Source organism: Mixophyes fleayi, chromosome 2 (genome assembly GCF_038048845.1).
Source record: "Mixophyes fleayi isolate aMixFle1 chromosome 2, aMixFle1.hap1, whole genome shotgun sequence".
Classification (NCBI taxonomy): domain Eukaryota; kingdom Metazoa; phylum Chordata; class Amphibia; order Anura; family Limnodynastidae; genus Mixophyes; species Mixophyes fleayi.
Window position 1 is genome coordinate 38,758,536 of NC_134403.1, and position 27,655 is coordinate 38,786,190.

Genomic DNA, 27,655 nt, shown 5'->3' on the forward strand with positions numbered 1-27,655 from the left:
ACTGGCACATTAAGTCTCCAGGCTGACAGAATAAAGTCAAATTTTGGTGCGAGGAGGGGTGTCCTTCCATGTAGAATTTGTCCAAATCAAAGAAATTCTGGAGCAGCTGCTTAATAAAATAACTCCATAAATCAAAGAATGGGTTTGGGATTGGAAGCAGAGGAACCCAGAGACAGCAGCGCATTTGGCCAAAGAATTTCTGCCCAACCGACCAAGGTACAGAGGGGTCCACTGAAGGAAACAGCACAGCTACCCGAAGGTTTCGGCAAGGGGTAGAGACACCACTGACAGCAATTCATCCATCTGTACAGCGGTCCCTAGAAGCAGAAACCGTACCTGCATTTTCTAAGTCTCACAGATATTACAACTGCCAACAACCAGGGCACCTGAGTCAGTCAAAAACATGGGTCGCTGTGTGTGGAGAGGAACAAGATCTGCCCGATAGGGAATACTATCAACCTGATGCGCTAGAGACAGAGGAGGTAGTTTACCAGGTTGAAGTTGTAGCGGATGTGGGGAAGGCTACACCTATGAATATGCAAGGCCACCTGCAACCTGTTGAATTGGCAAAATTGTCAGGGCCTGTGGGAATCGGGTGGTTCCATTTTTTATTTTAGTTCACTTTGACTTGGTCTCCAAATCCCAGTTGCTGAAGAACCGCAGAATCTGCATTACCCCAGCAGAAGGTCAAGAGAGGGATATTCCCATGGCCCGTGTTCAGCTTGATTCGGGGGGCTGGTGAGGGAGATGGAAGTCGGAATGTTGTAAGGAATACCAACCCATGTGTTGCTGAGAAATTATCTGGGCAAGGGATTGGGCAGCTATTTCCTTGGTGGTTGTTAACCAGAGTCAAGCTCACACCCAGCCTCAAGATTTAACTAGCTCTTCAACGCCAGTAACCGAGGGCTAACCTGAATCGGCTCCAACAACCCATGAACTGCCGATGGTGCGTAACACAAAGTGTTACTGATGTTGACGTGGACTTGGAGGAAGTAGATAGAAAAGCGGTTTTTGGAGCCCAACAGGCTGACCCATCACTAGCATGGCTACCTAGTGCAGCTGAGGCGGTAAAGGACCGATACACTGGGGACCGGTTCATGTGAGAGAGGGATGACTCTGTCAGACCCCACTGAGCCTGGGCTGCCCAGGAAATGGCTGGTCGTCCCTTAGCACAATCACACACTGCTTTTAGGCATGGCTCATGGCATCCCTTAGCTGGACACATAGGAGTTTGTAAAGCTCACTTATGGTTCCTTCGTAGCTTGCCCAGAATCAACTAAAACGTTAAGCACTATCACGCTTTGTGCGAGGTATGCCAATGCTTTGATGGTCCACAACAGTGAGAAACTTTATAATTGGAGCCCTAACTGGGTGTGGGAGGGGGACGTTTATCTAGCTCATACCACCTGGTGGAATTGGGAAGGTTTGGCCAGGGACATGGTTTATCCTATTAGAGGATACCACAGGGCAGGGGGACTGACAGTTCCCACAGTCACCCAGGATGGAGGATAAAAAGGAGCCCTGAGGGCCCTGTTGTGTATTTTTTTGGGAAAGACTGCCCTATGGTGATGCTTTGGTCAGGGTAAACTTGCCATCATATGTGTGCATTACTAGGACTTTTTTTGCCAGTCATTTACTTTGGAAACTGTAATATGCCATTTGCCGGACTCTGTTACCCACTTGGTGACTGTATTTTACACTGGTGTGTTCTTTTTCTGTTAAGAATATCTTCAACACTTAAATCTTTTTGGGTTTATAACTGGTGTCAGTCCAGGTAATATAATAAACCCCATAACCTCACACAGAACATTACCAATTATGGGGCTTGTCGTGAGTAACCCCCACACAATTGCATAAATGGATGATGTAGCTTTTATTACACCATATATGCATACACTAGTGGTTATTTATTCTGCACTAATTGAACTCTGTAATTGGTCTTTGAAATGCTGCTGGCTGAGATCAGTATGGCAGCATCATGTGATAAAAGGTTAAGATTGTAGTAATGTGTGCATTGCACATTAGAAAATACATTAGAAGCAACTTTATGAATTGGTGAAATGTGTGCAGAATGCATAGAGTTGCTGGTCTTTGTAGTATAGCAGTTTCCCATGCTGTTGCTTTTTCCAAATTAACCAACTCTCACCATAAGATTCTAAACTGTATTACCAGTCACTAATAAAATACCAAACAAGGATCAAAAATTTAATAATAAACATTATTAAAAAACCTGTGTTTGTGAATTTATAAAAAATATAGGCATTTATTATTATATCTCCATATATAAAAACATACACCATAAAACAACAAATGAAATGGCAATATATAAATCCTGGACTCAGAAGACAGCTCTTATACAACTTGTCAAATTATAAAACTCTTTCATTCATTGCTTAGTCATTAATTCAGTGTTCAATTCAGTTTGCTCTCAATCCAAACAACATAAACAGAACAAATTAGCCCTTCTGATAATTATATGTGATTGTTGTTGTGTCAAAGTCACTATGAGGATCCATAAGTAAATCCACAGTCATGCAAACATTTTCATATAATCAGACCGTCAATATTAGACAATTAATATGAGTTTGGAATAATGTAAAATACGGTTTAGCAAGAGATACTTACAGGGAGTAGTCTGTCGTCTTAAAGTTTACAATCATCCTTAATCACTGACATGTTCTGCCCTAGCCAGTACACTGCATATGCACACAGTGCTGCTGGAATCTCCTATCATCACTGTCCATGAAAGGATAAAACTCAAATGTACTTATTTTTCAGTTTGGCAATGATAAAACAGTGAGTATCACTATCAATCCTTACATGTTTCGGCAGTAGTAACGACTTCTTCAGAAGGATTTAAACCATATCTTTATATATAAACTTTTGATCAATAACTTTGTGCTGTCCAGTCACTATGTTGGAGGTGATACATTTTAAGCTTTGCCAGGAGGTGCAAAGGTGGGTACAAGAAGTAACAGGACCCTTTGGAAAAGTGAAAAGGTTGCCCTAAAACCTATGGGACAAAGAAGAAGAAGAAAGAGGTTTTTCTATGCAGCAGCAGAAGAACAGAAGTTAATTACGCTTCAAATCGCACATTTAAAAATTACTCCCAAGAGCGGTCATCAAGGATAAATTAAAGAGTTACTCATTCCTAGCCTTATAAATTAAGAAATCCTGGAAGCAGCCACATCTGGGAAAAGAATCTTGATGCACAAAGGAAATTCTATTTTAAGGTTGTAAGTAATAATATAATTGTTACATTGAGGTATAGGATAAATGGAGTTCATAAGGTAACAGGCACAAAAATGAAAAAATTCTGATAATTTATGGGAGAATTAATGTAGAATTAACTAATCTCTGCTCAGTACTTTCGCTTGACCTCGAAATCAAAAATGAGGCAAAACGTCCTTGTCGCTTTGTTGGATCTCACGAGTTTTGGATTCTATAAATACTGCCCTTCGTGGTGATCCTGCGCCGTATCACAGAGAGACACAGAAGGGGTAGCAGGGTTGTTGGCAATCTCCAGTGCAGTTGGGCAGTGTTGTAGCTAGAACAGAAAGAGGAGGGATGGTAGTGTTCTTCAAAGTCTCCAGTGACATTCTACAGAGTTATATCTCACACAGAAACAGGAGAAGTGGCAGTTTTCAGTGCTCAAAGGCTCCAGTGACATTCTACATAGATATAGCTCACAAAGGAGCAAGCAAGGTGGCAGTGTTCAGTGCTGAATGTCAACTAATAGGACTATCAGTGTCCATAAAAGTGTCCAGTCACATTCTACTGTGCCATAGCTCACCCACAAACAGGAGAGGTGGCAGTGTTCAGTGTTGAAACAGCAATTCAAATAATAGGGCTGTCAGTGTTCTTAAAAGTCTGAAGGCAGACCACGAATAGTGGTCAGACATTTATGAATGGACAGCGTGTTGCTCCATAAATGTCCGAATCCACAAACAAGTGCCAATTGTTGGAAAGATTGTGGCCAGACTGGAAACGTCATGCATGTATGGTGGGATTGTCCCAAGATATGCCCATACTGGACAGCAGTTCTTACACTAGCCTCAGCAATCCTTGAAACCCCAATACCATTGGATCCTATGCACGTATTACTAAATCTACTTCTCCCAGACCTATCCATGCATGCTCACAAGCTCCTTCAGCATATTATTAGCGCGGCTACTTGTCAAGTAGCAGCCTCCTGGAAAAAACCTCATACCCTGACACTTCAAATGGTCTGTTATTGAGTTTGGCATACCCACCAGATGGAACACATAACCAGACTTTTCCCTTCTATTTGACGCGTGAACATCCTACTTCTCACTTTCACACTCCTTTCCAATCCTCTCTTCCCCGCTCCTTCAATCCTGCACTTTACCCCTTTTTTCTACTGTCTTCTACTCCCCTACTGTTTGAAATGTTAAAAACAGCATCTTTCTGGTATCAGTTTAATACATAGTTAACTTCCTCTTGTAAAAGCACTGTGGGAGAGTGTTGTGCACCCTGTATTTATATGTGCATATACTATGACTCTAATGTACTTCTCAAGAATTTCTGTAATACTTTTCAAAAAAAGATGTTATTAGTAAAACGTATTTAAAAAAACAAAAGTCTCCAGTCACATTTTACTATGCCATAGGTGGCAGTGTTCAGTGCTGAAACAGCAATTCAAATAATAGGGCTGGCAGTGTTCTTAAAAGTCTCCAGTCACATACTACTGTGTCTTCAAAATGGATTCACATCAGTCCACAAAAGATCAGGAGCACCAAGCAGCTGCTGGCACCAATCATGATGATAGTAATCTCTCTACGTCATCTGCTAAAGGCTATGTTAAAGTGCATAATGTTTTTAGTCAGGGAAACAAAAATGTAAAAAAAAACACCTTTGACCTTTGTAAAGAAAAAAACACCTATAACAAAGGCAAAGTTAACTGAAAAAAAATAAAATTGCCAAAATGCCATTCTACACACGCAGTGGCAAGAAAAGAATCAGGCCTTTGCCTTTCTCTATGACTGCCAGTTCTGCTACTGTCACTGAGGCATCTTCTTGTAAGGTCAGTCATGACGATGCAAGACTTTGCCATTCTGACTCAAAAAGTGGTGCCCAAATACTTTTACATTTAAAATCCAAGCTGGAAGAAGACAGGCATTAGAAGAAACTGTATGTTCAGATTCAGAAATGACACAAATCCCTGAAGAGAGCCTATCCACGAGTACCATGTGTAAGCCTGACCTTTCGGATAGTGTACTCATAAAGAAGCCTCCTTTCAGCATTTCTGAAGATGTGTGGATGAGCAGCCAAAATGTAGTCGGTGATACACAAATTGAGAATGCCACTTTGGAATTACAACAAGATGAGGGGGATATTTGTGTAGTTGTTGACGGCGCTAGGGAGGATTTTGATGAGGATGATGTTGTTTGTGTAAGTCCTACACCAGTGGAAGCAGTTCTTGCACATTATAGGAAGAAGGCCATTGTCATGCCTAGGCATAACACCAAAAAAAATCACCTTTTATGTATATTTTTTTTAGCATTTGTAAAGCCACAGTCAATACAGGTAGAGACCTTAACCATCTAGGAACCTCATCCATGTTGCGCTATTTGAAGCGATTTCATGGCAAGATGTTGGGAAAATCTGAAACTTATGCTAAAAAAATAACAAGCAGTCCAGCATCAGCTAGCTTCTGTCTCTCACCTAGATCCCGGCACCTGTATTCTATACCGACAGCACCTTCCTCATCAATATCCTCACTAGTGATCAGAGTTATTCCTGCATCCAAGTTGCTAAGGTTAGATGACTCCTCCCCTATTCAGGAATCCTCAGAAGAATTCTTGAGCGTTAGTCCTGCTGGTGCTGCTGCTGTTGGGGGTGGATCTTTATCCCAGAAGCAGACCAAGAAGAAGACTACTAGAAGTTCACAACAATTTACTGTTAAACAATCCTTTTCAAGAGGAAGCAATTATGAAAGCTGTCACCAAGTCGCAAAGTGAAACACAGAGGTCATTGCGGCTATGCTAGAATCTGAATTACCCTAGCAGAAGGACATGAGCGGGATATTCCCATGGCCCATGTTCACCTTGATTTGGGGTGCTGGTGGGGGAGGTGGAAGTTGGAATGTTGGAAGGAATACCCACCCAAGGGATTGGGCAGCTATTTCCTTGGGGTTGTTAACCAAGCAGCCCCAATATTTAACTAGATCTTAAATGCCAGTAACCGAGGACTTGTTATGAGCTTACCTGATCCCCGTTCCGCTGCGCTGTCAGCGTGGTCTAGCAGCTGTATCCGATCTGTGCAGTGCTTCTCCTGATGGCGCCCCCGCACTTCCAGGTTCTTCCTGCAGCTAGTCATGTGACTCCTGGGCGGGGAATTCAAATAGCTATATCTTCTCTGCTCTGACACGCTGCCTGTGTCAGAGCAATGTGTTTCCTGTTCCTGGCTAACAGTTCCTGTGTTCCTGACTCCTGTGAACTTGCTCCCTGTGTACTCCTCTATTCCTCCTACTCCTGTGTACCAACCTGGCTGTGACCTGACTATTCTTTGGCTTATTCCTGGCACCACGTATTGGACTGTCTTCCCTGTGTACCGACCCGGCTGTGTTATCAACTACTCTCTGGATTTCCCTCTGGCACCGTATACCTGATATCTCCTGTGTACCGACCCGGCTGTGTTATCAACTACTCTCTGGATTTCCCTCTGGCACCGTATACCTGATATCTCCTGTGTACCGACCCGGATGTGTTATCAACTACTCTCTGGATTTCCCTCTGGCACCGTATACCTGATATCTCCTGTGTACCGACCCGGCTGTGTTCCTGGACCCATCTCCTGCTATGCACTCATTGACTCCGTGCATCTACCGGTTACTGCTCCAGACCTACAAACCCTGGAATTCACGGTTAGTGCCTGTACTTGCATCGCTTTATTATATTGCCCGTCTGACTATCCATCACTTAGAACCTTTTCCCTTACGTCAGTAGGCTAACCTGGGGGCCGCGACCTGCGGTTCTTCGGCAGCAAAGACCACACTACCTTGCGGTGGTTTTTGGTGAAGACCGGAAGGCCGTTAGACTCCGCGCCCTAGGTAAGCCTGTGCTAATACTGACAAAGGCATTTAAATCATAACAGGACTACCAGGAATCGGCTTCAACAACCTATGAACTGCCAATGGTGCGCAACTCTAAAAGCGTGACTGATGTTGGCCATAATACCCCATTTAGCCGTACATATAGGAGTTAGTAAAACTCACGCTTGGCTGCTGCATAACTTAGTTTGGCCTGGAATCAACAAAGATGTTAAGCACTATAAAGCTTCTTGCAAGGTATTCTAATGTTTTGGGGGTCCACCATGGTGAATAACTTTACAGGTAATGCCCATAATTGGAGGGGGGGGGGGGTGGTGTGTGTGTGTGTGTGTGTGTGTGTGTGTGTGTGTGTGTGTGTGTGTGTGTGTGTGTGTGTGTGTCTAGCCCATATCACCTGGGGGAATTGGAAAGGTTTGGATAGGGACATCAGAGGATACCACAGGGCAGGGGGGCTGTCAGTTACCACGGTCATCCAGGGTGGGGAATAAAAAGAATCCCCTAGGGTCCTGAGGTGTGTTTGCTTTAGGAAAGACTGACCTAAGGTGATGCTTTGGTCATGGTAAACTTGACATCAGATGTGTGCATTATTGGGATTTTTTTGCCAGTCATTTACTTTGGGAACTGTGACGTGCCATTTACCGGACTGCTACCCACTGATTGTATTTTACACTGGTGTGACATTTATGAATATCATCAACTCTTAAATAAATCTTGTTGCGTTTATACCTGGTGTCAGTTCGGGTGATATAAAAAAGCCCATATCCTCACACAGAACATTACCTGTTATGGAAATTTGCTTGAGTAACCCCCACACCATTGCATAAATGGATGATGTAACTTATAATACACCATATATGCATACACTAGTGACTATTTACTCTGCACTAATTAAACTCTGTCATTGGTCCATGAAATGCTGCTGGCTGAGATCAGTATGGCAGCATCATGTGATAAAAGGTTTAGATTGTAGTAATAGAAATACATTAGACAGAACTGTATGAATTGGTGAAATTTGTGCAGAATGCATTTGAAAGCAGAACAGAATGAGGTTGCTGTTTGTAATATTTGTAATATGGTCTTTGTAGTATACCTATTTCCCATGCTGTGGCCTTTATCTAAATAACCAGTTCTCACAACATAACATTGCAAACTGCATTACCAGTCACGTATAAAATACCAAACAATGCTCAATAATTTAATAATAAACATTATTTAAAAACCCGCGACAGAGACGGGCACCATACTTTCATTACCTACTAATGCCTGACAACCTACCCTACCAAAAACAGCCTCCACATTCATCGGGGAGATCAGGCATCACCTAGACACAGCATGTTCAGTGACCACAATATCATTAGAAACAGAAATTTCAATGTTGCTCCTTACTAACGCCTGAAATCCAGCCTCACCGGAGATAACCTCCGTATTCAACGAGTGGGTCAGGGCACCAGAGGCAGCAGCAGAATTACCGGACTGACTACTCACATACTTCAGGCACCCAGGAGGGGGGGGACTCTCAGCAACAACACCTGACCCCACCAATCTCCAGATGCCGGACACAGGACTGCCGGCTTCAACTGGAAGCGCCACAGAGAACAGGGACGCCGGACCAGCCACAGAAACTGCAGCCGAGACAGCACTCACTCCCGCAGCACCTTCAGCCCCTCCGGTTCCATCACCGATAGCTCACCCTCCAGAGCTCTGATCTTATCATACAAGTAGTCAGTTTTTGTATCGTCCGGCTCACATGCCTGCAGATTAGCAGGCAAGCGCTCAGAGTTCTCCTCCGGCGTTGCTGCTTTCTCTTCCAAGGCAGACATTAACTCCTCAATCACCAGTGTGATAGCCACACGAACATCGCTGTAAGCTTTATTCCGCTTTCTCTTTTTCAGCACGATCCGCTTCTTGAGACTGGCGATCGCAAACTCCAGCTGCTCAACTTTGGATTTGATTACTGATTCATCCAGCTCGCTCTCCTCCGTATCAGGTAGGCTAATACTCGCAGGATCTACTTCACCAAATGACACATCAACCGCAGCGATATCCCTGTTAAGCCCCTTATCCCGGTCAGTAACACTTATCAGTCCCCAGTTGTAGCATCACTGGGTCTGGTACATTGTCTGTTGAAACTGCGACATATTCCCAGGGCACCCTGTTACTCTTCACAGGTATCCCCACATCTTTGGCCAACCCCTGTTGTGTTATCACAGGGGCAGAAATGTTACTCGCAGCACACTCCTGGGTCACCTTGTTACACGCCACAGGCAATCCCTCACTGTCACCAGCACCCAGATGTTGTATCACTGGGGTTGGGGTAATGCTTGTCGCTGCAGAATTGTTGTCAGCACCCACCATATTAGACCTAATATGGGGGGCTTGCATCACACACACCTCAGGAGGCACCAGGACCCTCTCCGTGATGTTACTTGGGGATGGGCCGCTGCTCGCCTAGACAGGACTGTCACTTTCCATAGCAGCACAGCTTTTTATTTCCTTGGCCAGGATGTTAGCAAGTCGGCTGGGATCGGAAGAAGCCTGCCTTGGCTCCAAAGCAGGTTGAAACTCGCTAGGCCTGGGAGCCTGGGGACTCTCCTCCATGCCTCCCCCAGGATCCTCCATCCTTTCTGGGCTTAGAATCAGAGGCCGCACTGGTTCACAGGAGCTTCACAGGACACGTCTTAACACCACGGCTGCCAGAGCATGCATACAGGCCCCACAACTATGCCATAACTATCATCCACCATTACAGACTTCTGTGATGGTGGATTACAGCAGGGATGAATAAGTATTGTTTGAGGAAGATGTACACAATAATAAGGGGGAATATGATGACAGTGTAGATTACAGGTGCTGAAATCTAGCTAAGAGAGGGAGCTACCTGATGGTGGTATGCTTGGTAATAGTTTGGATAGAATGACATATTGGCAATTTTATGTTTTTATACAGTAAACTATCAGCTTTATTAGAGAGGTTAATTCTTCTTTAAAAAGGTACAAGCTTTTTATTTATATTTTTGTTTCCCTGACTTATAACCACTATGCACTTGAACTTAGATTTTAGCACATGGGGTAAAGGGATTAGTATCATCATGAATGAGACTGGAGAGTGACCAAAGCAATGCCACCTCTCCTGTTTCTGTATGAGCTATAGCTATAGCACAGTAGAAAGTCACTGCAGACTTTTTAGAACACCGACAGCCCTATTATTACAATTTCTGTTTCAACACTGAACCCTGCCACCTCTCCTGTTTCAGAGTGAGCAATGATACAGTAAAATGTAAATGCAGATTTAGACCAAGCCTGCCAGCCCTAGTATTTGTATTTCAGCAATGACAATTAGCAATGGAGCTCTCCTCTTTGTGTGTTACCTATATAACACTGTACAATTTGACTGCAAATTCAGAAGAAAAGACTGCCAGCCCTAGCATTTGTATTTCAGCAATGGGAATTAGCAATGGAGCTCTCCTGAATGTCACTGTAGACTTTGTTGAACTGCTACCCCCTCCTCTTTTAATTCTATCTATGTTGCTGCCCAACTGCTCTACACACTGTGCTACCCCTTCTCTGTCCCTCTTTCAAATGGCGCTAGATCGCCGTGGAGGGCTGTATTTATAGATTTCAAATCTCACGAGATCTGACAACGTAATGATGACATTTTGCCTCATTTTTGATTCCGAAAATGTGCGAAAGTACCAAGCCAATTCGGATATGCTAAGTTCGGGTGTTCGATTCTTGAGGAACCGAGCCTGAGCATCTTTATTTATGATTCCTGCTTTAATGTTACATTTATACCTCCATTTGAAAGGGCAATGATGGCGAAAAATTAGAGAATAGGCTATTGATATTGCTAGTCTATTTGACTCAAGTAAATATATTTTTATTAACTTATGAAACATTAAGAAGCAACACTATTTTTTATTTCACTATCTACAACACATAATACTATACATTCTCATACTTTGCAGTGCTGTGCATTAGTTTTGTGGCGAAAACTATCAACTTAAGTGTAGCTTCTCAGATAGATATATATATATATATATATATTAGAGATGGGCGGGCTCGGTTCCCCAAAATCCAAATCCATCCGAATTTAACCTATATGAGTACCGAGCCGAGCACGCGCGGTACTCTCCCGCCCATTCGGAATCGAAATCGAGGCAAAACGTCATTGTGACGTATTCGTATTTCTGAGCTTGAGTCTCGCAAGATTTGAAAAGCATAAATACCAGCCTCCGCAGCAATCCATCGCCATTTGACAGAGGGAGAGAGCAGGGTTAGGTGACAGGCTATATCAGCGCAGGGACAGAGCAATAATTGAACACATTATTGTTTTGATTCTATACAATTCTAATCTTAATACCAACTGTTACAGCAGTAAGAGGAGGATAGAGGAGGGTTTAGAAGTAGAAGTGCTTTTGGGATGTCCCTTATTCCCCATTCTTTTGCAGTATTTTTTCTGGCTGTCAAAAGTCATATTTGTCAGCAGTAGGAACAAAAATATTTGGCACTCCAAGTGCTTTTGGGATGTCCCTTATTCCCCATTATTTTGCTGTAATTTTTCTGGCTGTCAAAAGTCATATTTGTCAGCAGTATCTAAAACAATTTTTAGCTTTTTTTTCTATTCAACTACAAGTGGAGGGCAGGGGGGATCTATAGAGACTGAAACCAAACTGCCTTTGTCCATTTCAATTTATATTGTACAGTCTAGAACAGCTGAATTTTTTAGTATTTTCTCCAAGTGGAGAGGGGCCTAGAGAGACAGAAACCAAACTGCCTTTGTCCATTTCTTTATATATTTAACTATAAGTGAAGGGTGTAATATACACCCAAAGACAATGGCTGCATAGCCAATAGGCTGAGATGAAGAGGAAGACAATCAGGTTTGTGTGCAGAATTAAGGACGGACTACCAGGGATTAAACTGTTTTCTTCTTAATTTATTAGCTTTAGAATTACCTTACTTATCCAAGAAACAGGTGGAGCACTAAATTCGGTTATTTTATGCCCAAAACCATTGATATTGATATAAAGATCATTGTTGGTCTCACTGAACAAATGAAACAAGCAAGGTTTTATACATGACACTCCTCCCACAGCCCTAGCTTGATTGGCAGGCGACACACCCATCTTTCCTTTTAAGAGGAAACGCCCATCTACGGTTTTGTTGTTTGTGCTGACACACACACTTATCTGCTTGCTTTGAGAAGGAACATTTCAACCCATGTAAGTTAACCAAACTTTAAACTATTGTTTGTCACACATGTCTTTATCATCAACCTAGGTGCATTACTGCACAAATGTTTTACAGTGCTTCCATGCTTTCTCTGCATATTGCCAGCTATATATCTATATATATATTCCCCAGCTGTGATAGGTAGTGAAAGAAATCCTGAGATTTGGTTGGTGTTGAAAAACAAAAAAGCAATAGATGTTTCATTGCTATTAAGTCAATTGTGACAAATGACAAGCTCACCCCCAGCACTGGGCAGTCATATAACTAGCAGTGGCATGGCTGTTATGTGACAGCTGTGGGGGTCATTTTGATATATGGAGTCAGGTAGTAGCAGTGATCAGACCCTGCTGCTCCCCCCTCCTTTTATCTGGCTTTGCAGAGCGGCCCTCTAGTTAGTCAGTGAGGAGCTGCTCACCTGTGGGTAAATGGGTAAAATGCAATCTATATCTGAGTGCCGGTGATGGTCACAGCTGTGGATATCATCTCCAGTGTGTGCTCCTATATTCTGCTGTTGCAACTTATAGCAAATATAAAAAAAAAATTGGTTAGCCAATAAAGGTATCACTCCTATAATACTTTTGGTTTTGTTTTTTTACATGAAAGTATTTAACATCACATAGATTTTTCTGGCTAACACTCTACTGGAATAATAAAAAAATATTTTTTGCTACTCATTTTGACTTATGGTATAAACACCAACATTTTTATTCAGTTTTGAGAATTCAAAATAATCTCCATTCACTGTAATCAGTCTAGTGACTACCTGTAGTGTGATGTAGAAAATAATGGTGTAGCTCTAGTTTACAATTAAATAGGCAAGCAGGATAAGCACTCCCCTTAAATGATTTATTAGCTCAAAGTTGTGTAGTAACTTGAGCAGTCATAGTGGAGGTCTGCACTGGACTTATGTGATTTTAAAAAAAACACTATATAATAACTATACATTATATTCTCTGATGATTGGTTTATATTTACATATTTGATTTACTATTGGTGATTAACAGGACCAAATAGAACATTTTTGTTAAATAACCCCTTTCCCATTATTCTACTACATAGTTGCATGTCTAGCATATATTTTCAATGACCCTCTCAAATAAAATAAATTGTCATTGGCCCAGTCAATTTATATCATAGTTGCCTACTCTCCTGGAATGTCCAGGAGACTCACAAATTTTTAGGAGTTCTTCCGGACTCCCGAGAGAGCAGGCAAAAATCCCGGATCCAGATTTCGGTGTTGTTGAAGATGGTGGGGGGAGGGGCTAAACACGTCACGGTGCCCCCCATGTGGTCACGCCCCCTCGATGAACCCCTTCCCGGAAAGCCGCCTGCCAAAGTAGGCAAGTATGATTTATACTTGGGGAAAACCAAACTTCTAAGTCTCTGGGTATTGTTGCATTATCTGAGCCATAGTGACAGACCACTGCAAAGTCAGTCTGAGTCAGGAATTCTTTATTTAGATGCAGAACTCATTGTTCATCTTTAACTGCACAGCCTGGCAAGCACAGCTGATGGAAGTTTACTGAGTTGCAATCAAGTGATCGTGACTTGGCATAAACGGTGAGTTGAACTCCCAAACAGTATGTAAACCTGCTCTGGCCTGTCATTCTTTGCCAGAATATCAGCTTTGCTATTCTGAGATCATCATGTTATCATGTTTACTGCTTAATTTCTGATAATTGATCAGAGTTCTTCCTGACCGCTAAAATCTATAACCGCAGTACAAAGTATCACAAAATACTTTGTACTGTGGTTATAGATTTTGGCCTCTGACTATTCATCATCAACATCTATTTATATAGCGCAGAAGTTTCCGCAGTGCTTTACAATTGGGGGAACAAACAGTAATAAAACAATACTGGGTAATGCATACATACTGAGAGGTAAGGGGGCCCTGCTTACAATCTATTTCTCTGTTGGCTGATTTTATTCAGTTTATAGGGCTACATATCGGTAGTGCTCTGCTCACCATGCTAAGGGGCCAGTTTGGTGGACCACTATCTGGTTATTACACGCAGAAAATCCATCCTGTTTTGCAATGAACTCTGGTGAATCTCATTAGTAACTTAGACTCTGCACAGCTGCTCTCTGACTGTGTCACTCTTAGCTGGTGTCCACAACCCCAGACCTGAGAGTCTGTCCTAGTTTTATGAAGAAAAAAAAAAAATATATTGTTTATACCCATTTGTATAAATATACATGATCCCTCACTGTGTCTCCTCATACCATATCATTAAATTCCATGGTCTTGTTGAGTCCCTCTGGATGCAAAGTCTGGATCTATACAGGGGGCCTCACTGCGGCACAGTCTTTTAAACCTACACCTCTTGTGCTGTTTTTAATCAGTACTACATCTAACTTTAAGACAATCTGGATTCGCTCTGTGATTCAGGATATTATGTCTTTCTGTCTAAAACATTCCTTCAATGTCCTAGTGGTCCTATAGTCATCATCTATTTATATTACATCTCTAATTCTGCAGCGCTGTACAGAGAACGCATTCACATCACTGCTGCCACATTGGAGCTTACAGTCTAAATTCCCTAACATACACATACAATCACACACACAGAGACTAGGGTCAATTTTTGATAGCAGCCAATTAACCTACTAGTATTTTTTTTATAAACTCCTTAATGGTTTTTTCACAGGAAGTGATCTCAAATTATATTGGTAATAAACTTACCCACATACAGCTCAACCTCATCTCTACATACAATCCTGGCTGCCCCCTGCACTCTGCCAATGACCGTCATCACACTACTTCACTGATCACCTCTTCCACCTCCTGCCTCCAGGACTTTGCCTGGGCTGCTCCCCAGCTGTGGAATGAACTCCCACACTCCATCAGGGTAGCCTCTACTGTCAAGGGTTTCAAACGTGCCCGTAAGGTTTGAACAAATGAGTCTATCTGCCTTCCTCCTCACTGTCTTGTCCCAGCTTTCACCCCCACTCCCCCAATCAGTACCACCATATTTGTGTCTCCCCCTTTCCTTATAGGATATAAACTCTCACGAGCAGGGCCCTCTTTCCTTGTGTTCTCTGTCTAATATTTCATCACCCTCTGTACCTCTTGGCCCCTCTTCCCTAGCCCTGTTTTCTTAAACTTAGGCCTACTTCTTGCTAGTTCCTACCATCACTCACTGTCCTGCAAATAATTTGATCTGCATTACCCTGTTACCTGTATTTTTATTCATTCAGTATGTCTGGCCTTTGTATTTTGTTCTTCATGTATCATATTGTGTGTTATGTACGGCGCTGCGGGCCATTTGTGGTGCCTTTATAAATAAAAGATAATTATTATTTAGTTGGAATCCAAAATATTCCTGAGGTTTTCATTCCTCTTGATAGTGGGTCTCTCTTGAATAATACCCCCTGATGTCAGATCTTGTTTCAAAACTTCGAAATTTGTTCATAGGATTTTCTTATTCTGGCACAAGTTCGTCTTAAATTTGGGTTATTAAAAGAGACATCATCTTTTAGTTACTTCAGCTAAAGACTCTAGTAAAACAATATCTAGGTATCCTCTTGAGACATACATCTTTAACGTGTTGTCGTGTTTGTAATTCAAAATCTTTGTCTAATATGTGATTATGTCTCAATCTTCCCAATTGTCTTTTTGGGATATTGTTGACCCATGGTTAATTGTGCCCACTATTGTAATATAACTTATTACTGGAGTCTATTATATTGTAATTTGAGGAGATAATTATTGTTTTGAGCTGAGAGTGATAATCATAAGTAGGTTAACAGTTCAGTTATGAAAACTATGAGTGTACTTTAAATTGTAATTATTAGAATTAAGGTGAGAAGCAAAGTTTTTTGCTAAATCTATATCATCCGAAATAATAAACATATTATTAATACGACTGTCATAGCGTACTAGGTTTGCACCATATGGGCCGTTTCTTCCTCACATTTCCCATATACAGATTGGTAAAACTAGGGCCAAACTTGGTGCCCATCTTGAATGTCTGTTGATAGAAAGTTGTATCAAAAGAGAAAATTTGTGCCTGAGTATAAGAATAACATCAAGAATAAAGTCGTGTTGCTACATTTTGGAGAAAATGGGGTGTAGAGGGGGCTACAGAAAACATTTGGAGAGGGGGCTGGAGAAAATGGGATGGAGGTACAGAAAAGGTTGAGATAGGCCTGAAGTAAATGTGGGTAGAGGGGGCTACAGAAAACATGGTGACAGGGGGCTGAAGAAAATGGGAGGGGGTTACAGAAAATGTGGATAAAAGCAGCTAGAGAAAATTGGTGGGAGAGGGCTGAAGAAAATCTGGGGGCGGGGGGGTGGAGAGACACGAGCGACAGACTTTTGGGCAGGGGGACATGCGTGAAAAAAAGCTGGCTAGGCAGAAGTGCAAATGAAAGAACAGCTTGTGAGCTTGGGATCATGTGAGAAAAGCTGGTAGAATGGAGTGGTATGTGTGGCACAAGCTGATGAGTACGGGTGGCGGGTGTACAAATAGCTGGTGGGCAGGGGGGGGGCGACGACATGTCAGTATGTAACAGGTGAGTGATGTCAAGTTGGTTTTTTTTATTTGTTCTGTAATCTAACATTTGGAGCATCACCTCTGCGTTTGCTAATAGACAGCAGTGAAGTCTGGACAGCATTCTGCTTCAGATATCAGTGCATTTGGATATTGGTGCACCTGGACTGCAGCCTTAGCCAGCCAGCCAGGATGAGGTTACTATTTTTCTTTTACATATGTCAAGTGTGTGAGGGGCTGGGAAGTCAGAATTAGGGGCAAGAGGGGCTGTAGGTTCAAGATTTGCCTAGGGTGCCAGGAAAACTTGCTCCAGCCCTGTGTACAGAGCTTGGATGTCCTGTATTAAAAATCCATATGTAGAGCACGATCATATAGACCTAAGCAAATTGAAGCTATGTATCATGTCCCAGACATGGAATCTGAGAGGCAACATGACTTTGCAAAAAAACAAAAATAGATTAGAAGTAGGAGACCCTATTCCCAAAATAAAAGGTCGATCAGGTGAAGAGTGAATTAACTTGTTCATTTTGGGAAGGTGATATGTTACAGGATGTTTAATCAACAATAAATGATAATCATACTTTGAGAAGGCCCCATCCAAAAGTTTCCTCATTCCTGATTGGAATTTACCGGTAGGATTACTTTCTAATACCTGATGATCTCTGTTTTAGCTATCTCTTGGCATCCTATAGATATATAAATTTTTGCACTTCACAAGTATCATCAGGTGCAGCTTCAGCCACATAACAATCAACTGGTACGTCATTAACCTCATAACCATCAGCAAAGCAAACTATGCTGGATGTAGAATTGACATGTTAGTTTTTATCTTTGGAACTAGCTGTTTTTTCAGTTCTTGCAATCTTCTCCCAATGGAGACTGACCGTTGGTGCACATTCTACACACTTGACAATTACCATGTTGTCTTTGTCACTTTGATACTATTCCTCAACCAACTTCTTTTGACTTGCAAACAAAAGCCAAGAAAGGTTCCAAATCTAGAAATGGATGCCATACATTATCTGCAAGGTTGTAAGTCGTGGAGAACTAGGAGCCTTGGTACTGTTTTGCATTTAATTATCTGGTTACTTATATTATAAATTACACTTTCCTTGACAGTATAAAGATTTTGGAGTGGGATGGGGTTATGCTTCTTAGATATGGTTGGTGATATGATTGGCAGATCATTTTTTGATTATTTTGTGACCGCTGAAGGCATCAGCATTTAGTTGTGACTGCTTTGTTATCACTGCTTGATACAACATTGCAGTTTCTGAAAATAGTTTGTAAAGAATTGATGCTAGAATCTGCAAACCTAGATTGCTTTACACTATGCACAGCTGACACATGTTCACCGCCCATTAATTTTTATATTAAATAATTTCAATGAGGATTAGCAAGCACTATCACCACTTTCCTTTTATTACCACTTACACAAGCAGTTATTTTGTTGTACACAATACTGAGCTATGTATGGGTGTCTGACCACCTTTGCCTTTTGTTTGTGCATTCCAGTGTTGGGCTTATTGCCTGGTAGTATATTTTCATCCTCATCTGACCACCTTATAGCATGATTTGAGAGTAAATGTTCATGCTCATCATCCCTAGGAGAATGAGTATCACATTGTAGTACCACAGTCTCCTCAATCTCACACTGCTACAAATAATCACTGACACTTGATAGTAATTTCAGATTTACTTTGTTTTCACAACTGCTAGGACCTGACATATTGTCTCCAAAGTCTATAAACATGTGACTAAATACAGAAGGCTCTGTGTCGCTATTTGATAGAGGGGATGATACAGATTAACACGTTTCATTTAGAGATGGTCAGGCTCGGTTGCTAGAGAGCCGAACACACCCAAACTTAGGGGATCCAAGTACCGAGCCCTTTCGCATGTCCTCGGAATCGAGGCAAAACGTCATTGTTACGTCGTCGGATCTCGCGATTTTTGGATTCCTTTTTAAGATCCAACATAACGGTGGGAGTGAGGGCGGACCCAAGGACAATTCCATCTTGCACCATTTTTCTTTTCTGCCACTGCTGTGTGCCAATGTGTCCTAGATGTGCCAGGAACTGTTGTGTTTGTGTCATTGCTGTGGCTTACCATCCAGTCAAGTGGCTGAAGTCTTTGTCCGAAAGTGTATGAAAATAATATTGTGATGTGTGAGGTGGTCAAAATTGATTGCAAATGACTTGAAATTACTGTTATTGAGGTTCATAATAATGTAGGAACAAAAATAGCAAAAATGTGTTTTTAGCATATTAGGATTTTTCCAAAAAAAAAAAAAAAAAGCAAAACGCATGAGTGGTTTTACCAAAACACGAAGCTAATCCAGATCCAAAACCAGTTCACGTGGGGGGGGGGGGGGGGGGGTCAGTGAGCATCTCTAGTTTCGTTATTATCTGAACATCTATTATGTCTGTAGCCAGTGTATAATTTCATGTTTGCTCATATCTATATAACCACTAATGTGGCTTAAGGGAAGTTTGGCACATTTTTTGGAGGCTGACTTTTATTTTCTTCACACAAGTCAGCAACATTCTTTATAAAGTATCCGACAGTTAATACAATATGACATTGTGACTTTTTAATACAAAAACGGCTTTAATTAGAGGGGATGGACAGACTGACTTTTTTTTTTGAACCAGTTAGTGTGTGGGGAAAAAAAATATACCATTTGAAATGCCGATGTATTGCCTGGATATTTATACATTTAATAGCTAACTGCACTAATGAAAAGTGGAGAATGAAAATATTTTTTTTGCTTCAGCTGCATTGTTAACAATAAACCAGTTGACATAACATAACCCGCCTAGCTAAACACCTATATGATATGGGTTATGGTGCTTATAGCAAGTCGTATAACTTTACTGACTCGAGCTTTCTAACAGGGGTTTTACTGGTTAACTGACTAAATGTGTGCTGACAAGGAATGATAACCGTTGCTCCTGAGGGTGTAAAATGCAGTACAGTGCTATTAATATACGTTGTATTACTTTACACTCAATATATGTTTCGAGTTGTATGATTTTTCATTACATGTATTTTAAGCCAGAATGTATTCTCGTCTCAAAATAAATATCTTAAATACCTGTATTAGGTTTTGTATGCTATGTTGAGTACTAACATTGAAGCGTAATGTGCTCCTATTGGGAACTGAGATATAAAAAGGGAGTCGTCCTCACTGACACTAGGACATAAAAAGGACCCACAGACACACTGATTCATACAGACTCTCACACGTTCTGTATCTACTATACATTATTTTCGTCAATCATTTTTCTTTCTTTCATAGTATAACTTTTATGTATATTGTACACAGCACTTTCTCCATTAACAGAGCACACGTTGTAGAGCAACAGAAGACACCCTTATTACGTGAGTAGGGGTTTAATTGATTTTTAAGCTGAGAAAATTCATTGAGAGTTCAAGCTTTGGCTTTGTAGTTTATCAGATACAGATTATGGTGTAGTTTATGGGAGCAATCTTTAAAAGCAAATTACAATAGACAGAGAATAAATACGAACATTCGTACAGTTGGTAAAGATAAGAAATTGAGACATTTAATAGAAATTCTAATTGTTTATGGAGTAGCAAAAGAATGAGGTGGTAACGAAAAGTAAAAACTATTATATTATACTGACTAAAGATGAATGCACTGATGAAGATTACTAAAAGTATCCAACACTATAATTCATACGTGGATACATTCCACAAAGTTGAGGTTTAGGAACGGGCCTGGCCAACCTGTGGCTCTCCAGGTATTGTGAAACTACAAGCCCCAGCATGCTTTGCCAGTAGATGGCCAGCTGATAGCTGGCAGGGCATGCTGGGACTTGTAGTTTCACAACACCTGGGGAACCACAGGTTGGCCAGGCTTATTTTACAAACTTGCGGAGACTGGAACAGTCTTAAAGTCTGGCCTGTTTGGATCACTGGAGGATTGAAAGGATTCTTTAGGGGGTTCAGAGATATCTGGGTACAGACACAACTTATAATGTTGCAGGGATAAAGATAAAATAGACTCATTAATGATGGTGCAGCTCACGGTCTATTGCAATGATTCACGCCAGCAGTTTAATCCATGTCTTGGTTTCCTGACACTGGCACTCTGCTGGATTATTATTATTATTATTATTATTATTATTATTATTATTATTATTATTTTATTTTGTATGATATAAGAGATGAATCCTAATCTAAAACATTTCTCACTTTTCTAGTTTCCTACAGTGCTTCTCTCACAAGGTCACTGGCTCGGACATGGGGATCTACAAGGTGAAAATTGCAACAGGGAAGTACCTGTGTGCTGGGACCTCTGATCAAGTTTCCATTGTTCTTGTGGGGGTCCAAGGTGAAAGTGCTAAACATCAACTGCCCCATAAGTGGAATAACTTTAAACCTGGAGCAGTGAGTATCTTATAAGAGTCACAATATGGGAATAATGTTACACTACAAATAAATGAAATTAAAGAAGAACTGCACTCAAACTAAAAAATATGTACAGATGATGCTCTCTAAAAGAGGCCAAGCAGTAAGCTTAAACAGGCGAATAGTAAATTCACAGGGGTCACTGAGCCAAGCTTAGCCTGCTTGAAACAAGCCTAGCAGTTATAGGAGAGAGCAGTAGACATGGAACCATTACAGCCAATGGGAACCCCAGTGGATCCGGCAAATCCAAGGTTCTTCTTGTTCTTTCATTTTGTATAGGAAATCAGTTTACAATCAGGGAAATGGCTTATTTAAAGTAAAATAGCAATATGTGTGGGACAGACAGTAATAAATCTTCAGAACAGTGTCTGCAACAAAATATAAAATATTACTCCAGAGGCGGAAAGGCGTTTACATTTTCTAAAATAAAACTCTATGTACCATGTTACAAATGTGCATGTTTTGGCTTAAGTCTTAAAAAAAAAGTTTGTGGCAATCCCCTTTAAAAGTTAATGTGATTATTGAATATTTAGCGAGTCTCTGCTGTGTATATCTGTCATAAGCATTCTCCTGATATGGGGAAGTAGAACACTGTATGTTAATTATTGTGTACATATAAAGGTCTCATAAACAAATGTTACGCAGTGGATAGACCCTAGAAGGGCTACTGTTCTTGTATATAAGTGAAATAAGTCTAGCCAAACCCTTCAACCATTCTGTATACAATAAAATAAGAAACCATTCCTAAAAAACACAGGTTTGTATTTGAGGAAAAGTAATAACTACATATATTCTATTGAAATTCTACCCCTGTGTACAACTTCCAATGAAGAAATGATAGAATGTTTTGTATTTGGCGCACTCATTAATTCATATAATGGATTACCCTGATATTACATGTTAAACATATAAAGCAAGATGTCTGCAAAATATGCAATTTTCTAGAAAAATGCCATTACCATTGTTATATACTTTTCTATGTCCACAAAGTCCCTGAACTCTATTGATAACATCACCTTGTATAATTGGGACACCCTAGTGGGAATTCTAGACTTATTCCATGCAAGTTTTTTAAGGCTCTGCTCTGCTTTTCAAGGTGACTGACTTTGATGTTAACATTGAGGAAGATCTGGGAGAGCTCCTGGTGGTTCGGCTGTCAACAGAGCACTACAAGAAATTTAAAATGGATGCCTGGCACTGCCAGTATGTTGATGTGACCTGCCCCAATGGTCAACTCTACCAGTTCCCTTTCTATCGGTGGATCCCTGGTTTAACTACAGTGGAGATCCCAGAGGGGAAGGGTGAGTTGGAATTTATTGCAGGACTTGGATACAGATGGGAACTCTTACCCAACTTATACTTTAGTAATAAATGCACAATAAAATCGCTAATATAAGTCTCTACTAAATTGTAGCCATGTGACACTTTAAATTCAACTTCTAATCACGAGGTAACAGGTCACATTTACTTAATTACAATAAAAACTGTACTGGTGATTATTGGAACTTGTATTATGACCATTTCTCTGTTTCAGGCATTGTATTAGCTGGGAAAACTCACCCTGTTATTCAGCAACAACGGACATTAGAACTGGAGAAGGAGAGAGAGACCCACAAGTGAGTGACCAATGTACATGAAGTGATGTTTTGTATACTTGCTGCCTTTGGGAAAATGGCCTGTCTTCCGAGGAGGGGAGAGTCTTGATGATTAGCGGTTTTCATCAGGATACCCCTGATGAAGTTTGAGAACGAAAAATGTAGGAGTTTTATCCTCACAATATTATTTTTTAGAGTATTTTTAACTGCCAGTGCAATATTTGTGGAACTGTCACACCTGCTGCTCCGACAGCTTCAAGTGTTCCTTCTTGGCATCCACATCACAGTGGACTCAGATAAGCGCTAATTTAATGCCACTTTGTCAGGGTCTTTTTAACCTTATTTAAAATAAAAATTGGCTGTTTGAAAAGATTTCACACATGGGCGGTTGTCTTTCCGATGTGTATTTCCTTCACAGACAATGAAGTGATTATAAATGAGAGCTGAAGATTCTGCTTGTAATACACCTATCGAGCATTCAACACATAAGCTTCCTCTTGATTTGAAAAATGTATGCAGCTTTAATTCAATAGTTTCATTGATTGTACATTGCTTATACCAGGGTTTCCCAAACCCAGTCCTCAGGGCTCCCTAACAGTGCAGGTTTTCCATATCTCCTTGCTGGAGCACAGGTGTAGTCATTACTGACTGACACATTGTAACAGATCCACAGGTGGTCCTGATTATGTCACATGTGATCCAGAAAACCTGCACTGTTGGGGAGCCCTGAGGACTGGGTTTGGGAAACCCTGGCTTATACTATGAGCTCCCTTTCTTCTAATGTCTTTTGATCCTAGATGATTGCACTTTGGGTGTGGATTTTTAGAAGAAAGGAGCTGTCAATTCCCTTTGGACTATATTTTGATGTCTTATATGTAGTGAATTGTTTATAAATTTGGTGTTATTTCTCAGTGCAGTGAAGAGATTGTTTTAATTTATTACATATTCACTATTTTTGCGGTTCAAAAATTGAAAAAACCTATAAAAATTCCTAACTATAAAAAGTCCAACAGCTGCATATTATATGTATATATATATATATATATATATATATTTATATGCATGCATTTCAGAGAAATCTGACAGATTGGAATGTTGGGGTTCCAAATCGAACTGAGCCATGACTCGGTTTTGCGTGGCAAAATCGGATCTGAAATCGAGACAAAAACGCCATTTCTGTTAAAATGACGGATCTCACAAGTTAGATTGGTTATCTTCAATATATCACCCCCCCCCCCCCCCCCCCCCCCCCCCCCCCCCCCCCCCGTTCTCATCTGCCAATTTAGAAGTGATAGCATATGGGTTGCAGGTTTGCTGCAATTCTGTGCTCAGAAAATCGCTTGATGAGGATTGGACAGCATGAAAGAGGCAATTTATATTGCAATAGCTGTGATTTTACTGTAGAAATGCTAAAAGTTTATTTAGAGATTAGTCTGCTGGAATTGTGTTCTGATCAATTGGGTGTGAGAGTGAAGCGTAGACAAACAGTGGCAACTGGTTGTTGTAATAGTATATTATAGTATATAAAGTATAGACATCTGAACTAATTAGTTGAGAAAAAGCAGGGTGCTGTATGACTGAGCAGCATGTGCCAAAAAATATATTTTTCTTTTTAAATAAGAGCAGTCTTCTTCCCAAATTTCTCAACTATTTGGAAATGTGAGTATAAGTAGTAATGATGAGGATTTAGACAGACAAACTGAGCATGCTACTTTGGAACTTATAAATGTACAAGAGGATGAGTGGGATAATTGTGGATCTGAATATGAATGTGTTGTACTTGAACTAGATAATGAGGAAGATGATGATTGTGTTGAAGTAAGGCAGCCACCAATGGTACCACCTCATGGCCATGATGAGCACATTGTCAAGCCAGGGCATTAGACCATTGATCATCTAGGTGCATTCTCCATGTCACTTGCAGGGAGTTCATTCAAAAAGTTTTTCAAAGGATGGAAAATTGTATAGTAGCAAGCAGCCCAGCATCAGCTAGCAGCTGAATAGATAGCCACCTCATGCATACTCATTATTAGTACATAGTCCAGCATCCAATTTTCCATTTCAAACTGACTCCCCTAATGCAATCCATGATTTCCAAGAGGCATCCTTGCACCAATTGTCTGTGAAGCAAGTATTTTACAAAAGGAACCAAGTATAACAGTCAGCATCCTGTTGCACAGTGAATAACTAAAGCCAGGACACCTATGTTGGCATTGGATATGCGTCCAATTTCCACCATAAATGCATCAGGTTTTAGCTGGTTAGTGGAGGTAAAGTGTTCACACTACCAAATTCCATCTCATTTCCATTTCTGTCGAACGCAATTCCTCTCTACTGTGTGTGTATGTGTGTGTGTGTGTGTATATATATATATATATATATAATTATCCATCATGACAAGTAAACATCAAAGTGGTTCAGCAGAAACCTCTGAGGAGCAATCTCATGTTTTGTTTCTAAATAGAAACAGATCTGTGACTCAATAGATGCGTTGTTGATGTATGATTGACTTATATGAATATATTCTATAGCATATACTTTGTGTCTTGCAGGTGGAAATTTTATTCAGAAGGTGCCCCTCACTGCATCGATGTAGCAGAAGTTAAGGATCTGCCCCCTAATGACCAGTTCTCCTTCTTAAAACGGAGCAGCTTTGGCTACTCTGTATTAGCCACGTATGTATTTAGTTTGAGAAGATTACAGCACAGTCATACAACTAACAACCCCTGAATCCCAAACTTGAATCCATCTTATTACTATTTATCAGTTAACTTCTACCTCTGTTGGGGTTGGCTGGGGTGTATCCAAGGTTCTAATCTATGTTCATATCTGTTGTGTGCAGACATAACTGAGCTTTCAAAGTCTGCTGATCAGTTCACAAATGCACAAACAGTACAAGCTAGAATCTTGGGATTTAACGTTACAAATACGCATGAAGAAAGTATATTTCTACATGGATAGCATTCATGTTGAAGTGCTAACAGAGATGGTGAACGGTGTTATTGATCCCTATGTAAAATACTGGAAGAGAAATACTATTTGAGGGGCACTCCTAACATAAGGGATAAAGACAATTAGAAACTTAGGTCTGTAAATAGTTCCAGATTATGATTCCCCAATCAGAGCCAGTCATAGAATGATATATGTTGCTATTAAGGTCAGAAAGATACTTAAAACACTAAACAGAAATAAAATGTTGCAATATTAAAAAGCGAAATATTCTAATCTTAAAATAAGTGTTCATAGGGCATTGATAGGGCATTAATTCAAATATGGACCTAAAAGGTCAGTAATATGGGAATTTTATGGGCTTGACCCAACCAAAGTTATTAGTGGATAGACAGATGTACTGTTATTAATGTAACAGTTAATTCTGAATGAATTCCCTATGAACAGTCACTTATTTTAGTTTTGGCATAGTTCGCTTTATAACATTGCAACATTTTATGGGTACAAAATAAGTTAGATTTTATTTCTGTTTAGTTTTTCTGTCCTTGATGGCGACATATCTGACTGGCTCTGATTGGGAATCATAGTCTGGAACTATTTACATACCTAAATTTCTATTGATTTGTACACCTTGTGCTAGGAGTGCCCAACATAAATAGTTTTTCTCCTTTTCAAGTATCAGTGTGTATAATTTTTGTCATGCATAGGTGACACTAAGGACTAGATTTACTAATCTGCGGGTTTGAAAAAAGTGGAGATGTTGCCTATAGCAACCAATCGGATTCTAGCTGTCATTTTGTAGAAAGCCCTAAATAAATGATGGCTAGAATCTGGTTGCTATAGGCAACATCCCCAGTTTTTCAAACCTGCAGCTTAGTAAATCTAGCCCTTAGTCTGCTTGGCTGGGTCAGTAATTATCCCACCTGTTTCCACAGACAGATATCCTCAAAACACAGCTGTTGGGGGGTGCATAAGGTCTGTCGTTAAGAAACACTGGTGTAGAGGGAGCACCCTATATGCCCTATATACTAATCATCATTTCATCTAGTACTCTAAAGATATATATATATATATATATTTTAAACTGGTATCATCCAGCCCATATGTTAATCAGAACTTTCATAACAGGCTTATTACATGATTGCATGATCTGACACTTTTTGTGATTTCGTTGGGTATTTATTACTATTGCATTTTACCTAAGAATCCTTTATCATTTTACAATCTCTAGATCTCCACTTTACATTCTTTGAATGCATACCCTGAGCGGTTGACCCTTTTTGCTTACAAAACATCAGGTGGATCTAGAATATTGTATAGTAGTTATGGAAATAGGTTAAGATGAAGAATTTAATTTTTACCTGGTGTTGCATTTCTTCTAACAGTCTGTTCAATGGAAATTGCCTAGTATACTTCCCAAGATCTTCCTAGTTTCAATGTGTCCCTCTTTATTTTGAGACTTTCCTATACATAAGTGACTTTTTTTTTAAATCTTTTTGCTAAGCTCAATATAATAAATATATCATGTACAGGTTTAGTAATAGCTGGGTATAGTAAGCTGTGCTAAATATAACTTTGTTTCTGAAGATGCACTGAAGCAAGAGTTTATAAATGTCAACATAAATACATTTATTAATGGTAATTATTTTATACCATCTCTGTACCAGTTATCTGTGCTATATTTTAATTAATGTAATGCTTATTTTTATGCACAAATTGTTTGTTTAAGGATTTTATTGCTGGCCTTTGTAGTGTGAGGTTAATGGTGCTTGATTGCAGTCCATCATCATCATCATAGCTTAGCTAATGTTTTAGTATGTGTTGGTTACAAGTTTGCATTCATATTTATATAGCATAATTGAGTTATACAGGAGA

At 40.3% G+C, this 27,655-nt stretch overlaps 1 protein-coding gene across 1 annotated transcript in view; it reads left to right on the forward strand.

Annotated features, from left to right (window-relative positions):
- The first annotated feature begins 12,216 nt into the window (after positions 1 to 12,216).
- The window catches only part of LOC142140074 (hydroperoxide isomerase ALOXE3-like), a 26,438-nt gene continuing 10,999 nt past the window's right edge, over positions 12,217 to 27,655 (forward strand). The window contains exons 1-5 of the mRNA XM_075197935.1: positions 12,217 to 12,293; positions 21,029 to 21,215; positions 22,333 to 22,537; positions 22,771 to 22,852; positions 25,384 to 25,506. Of these exons, the coding sequence (XP_075054036.1) occupies positions 21,069 to 21,215; positions 22,333 to 22,537; positions 22,771 to 22,852; positions 25,384 to 25,506 (557 nt within the window). The 5' untranslated portion in view covers positions 12,217 to 12,293; positions 21,029 to 21,068. The remainder of the gene's footprint in view (positions 12,294 to 21,028; positions 21,216 to 22,332; positions 22,538 to 22,770; positions 22,853 to 25,383; positions 25,507 to 27,655) is intronic.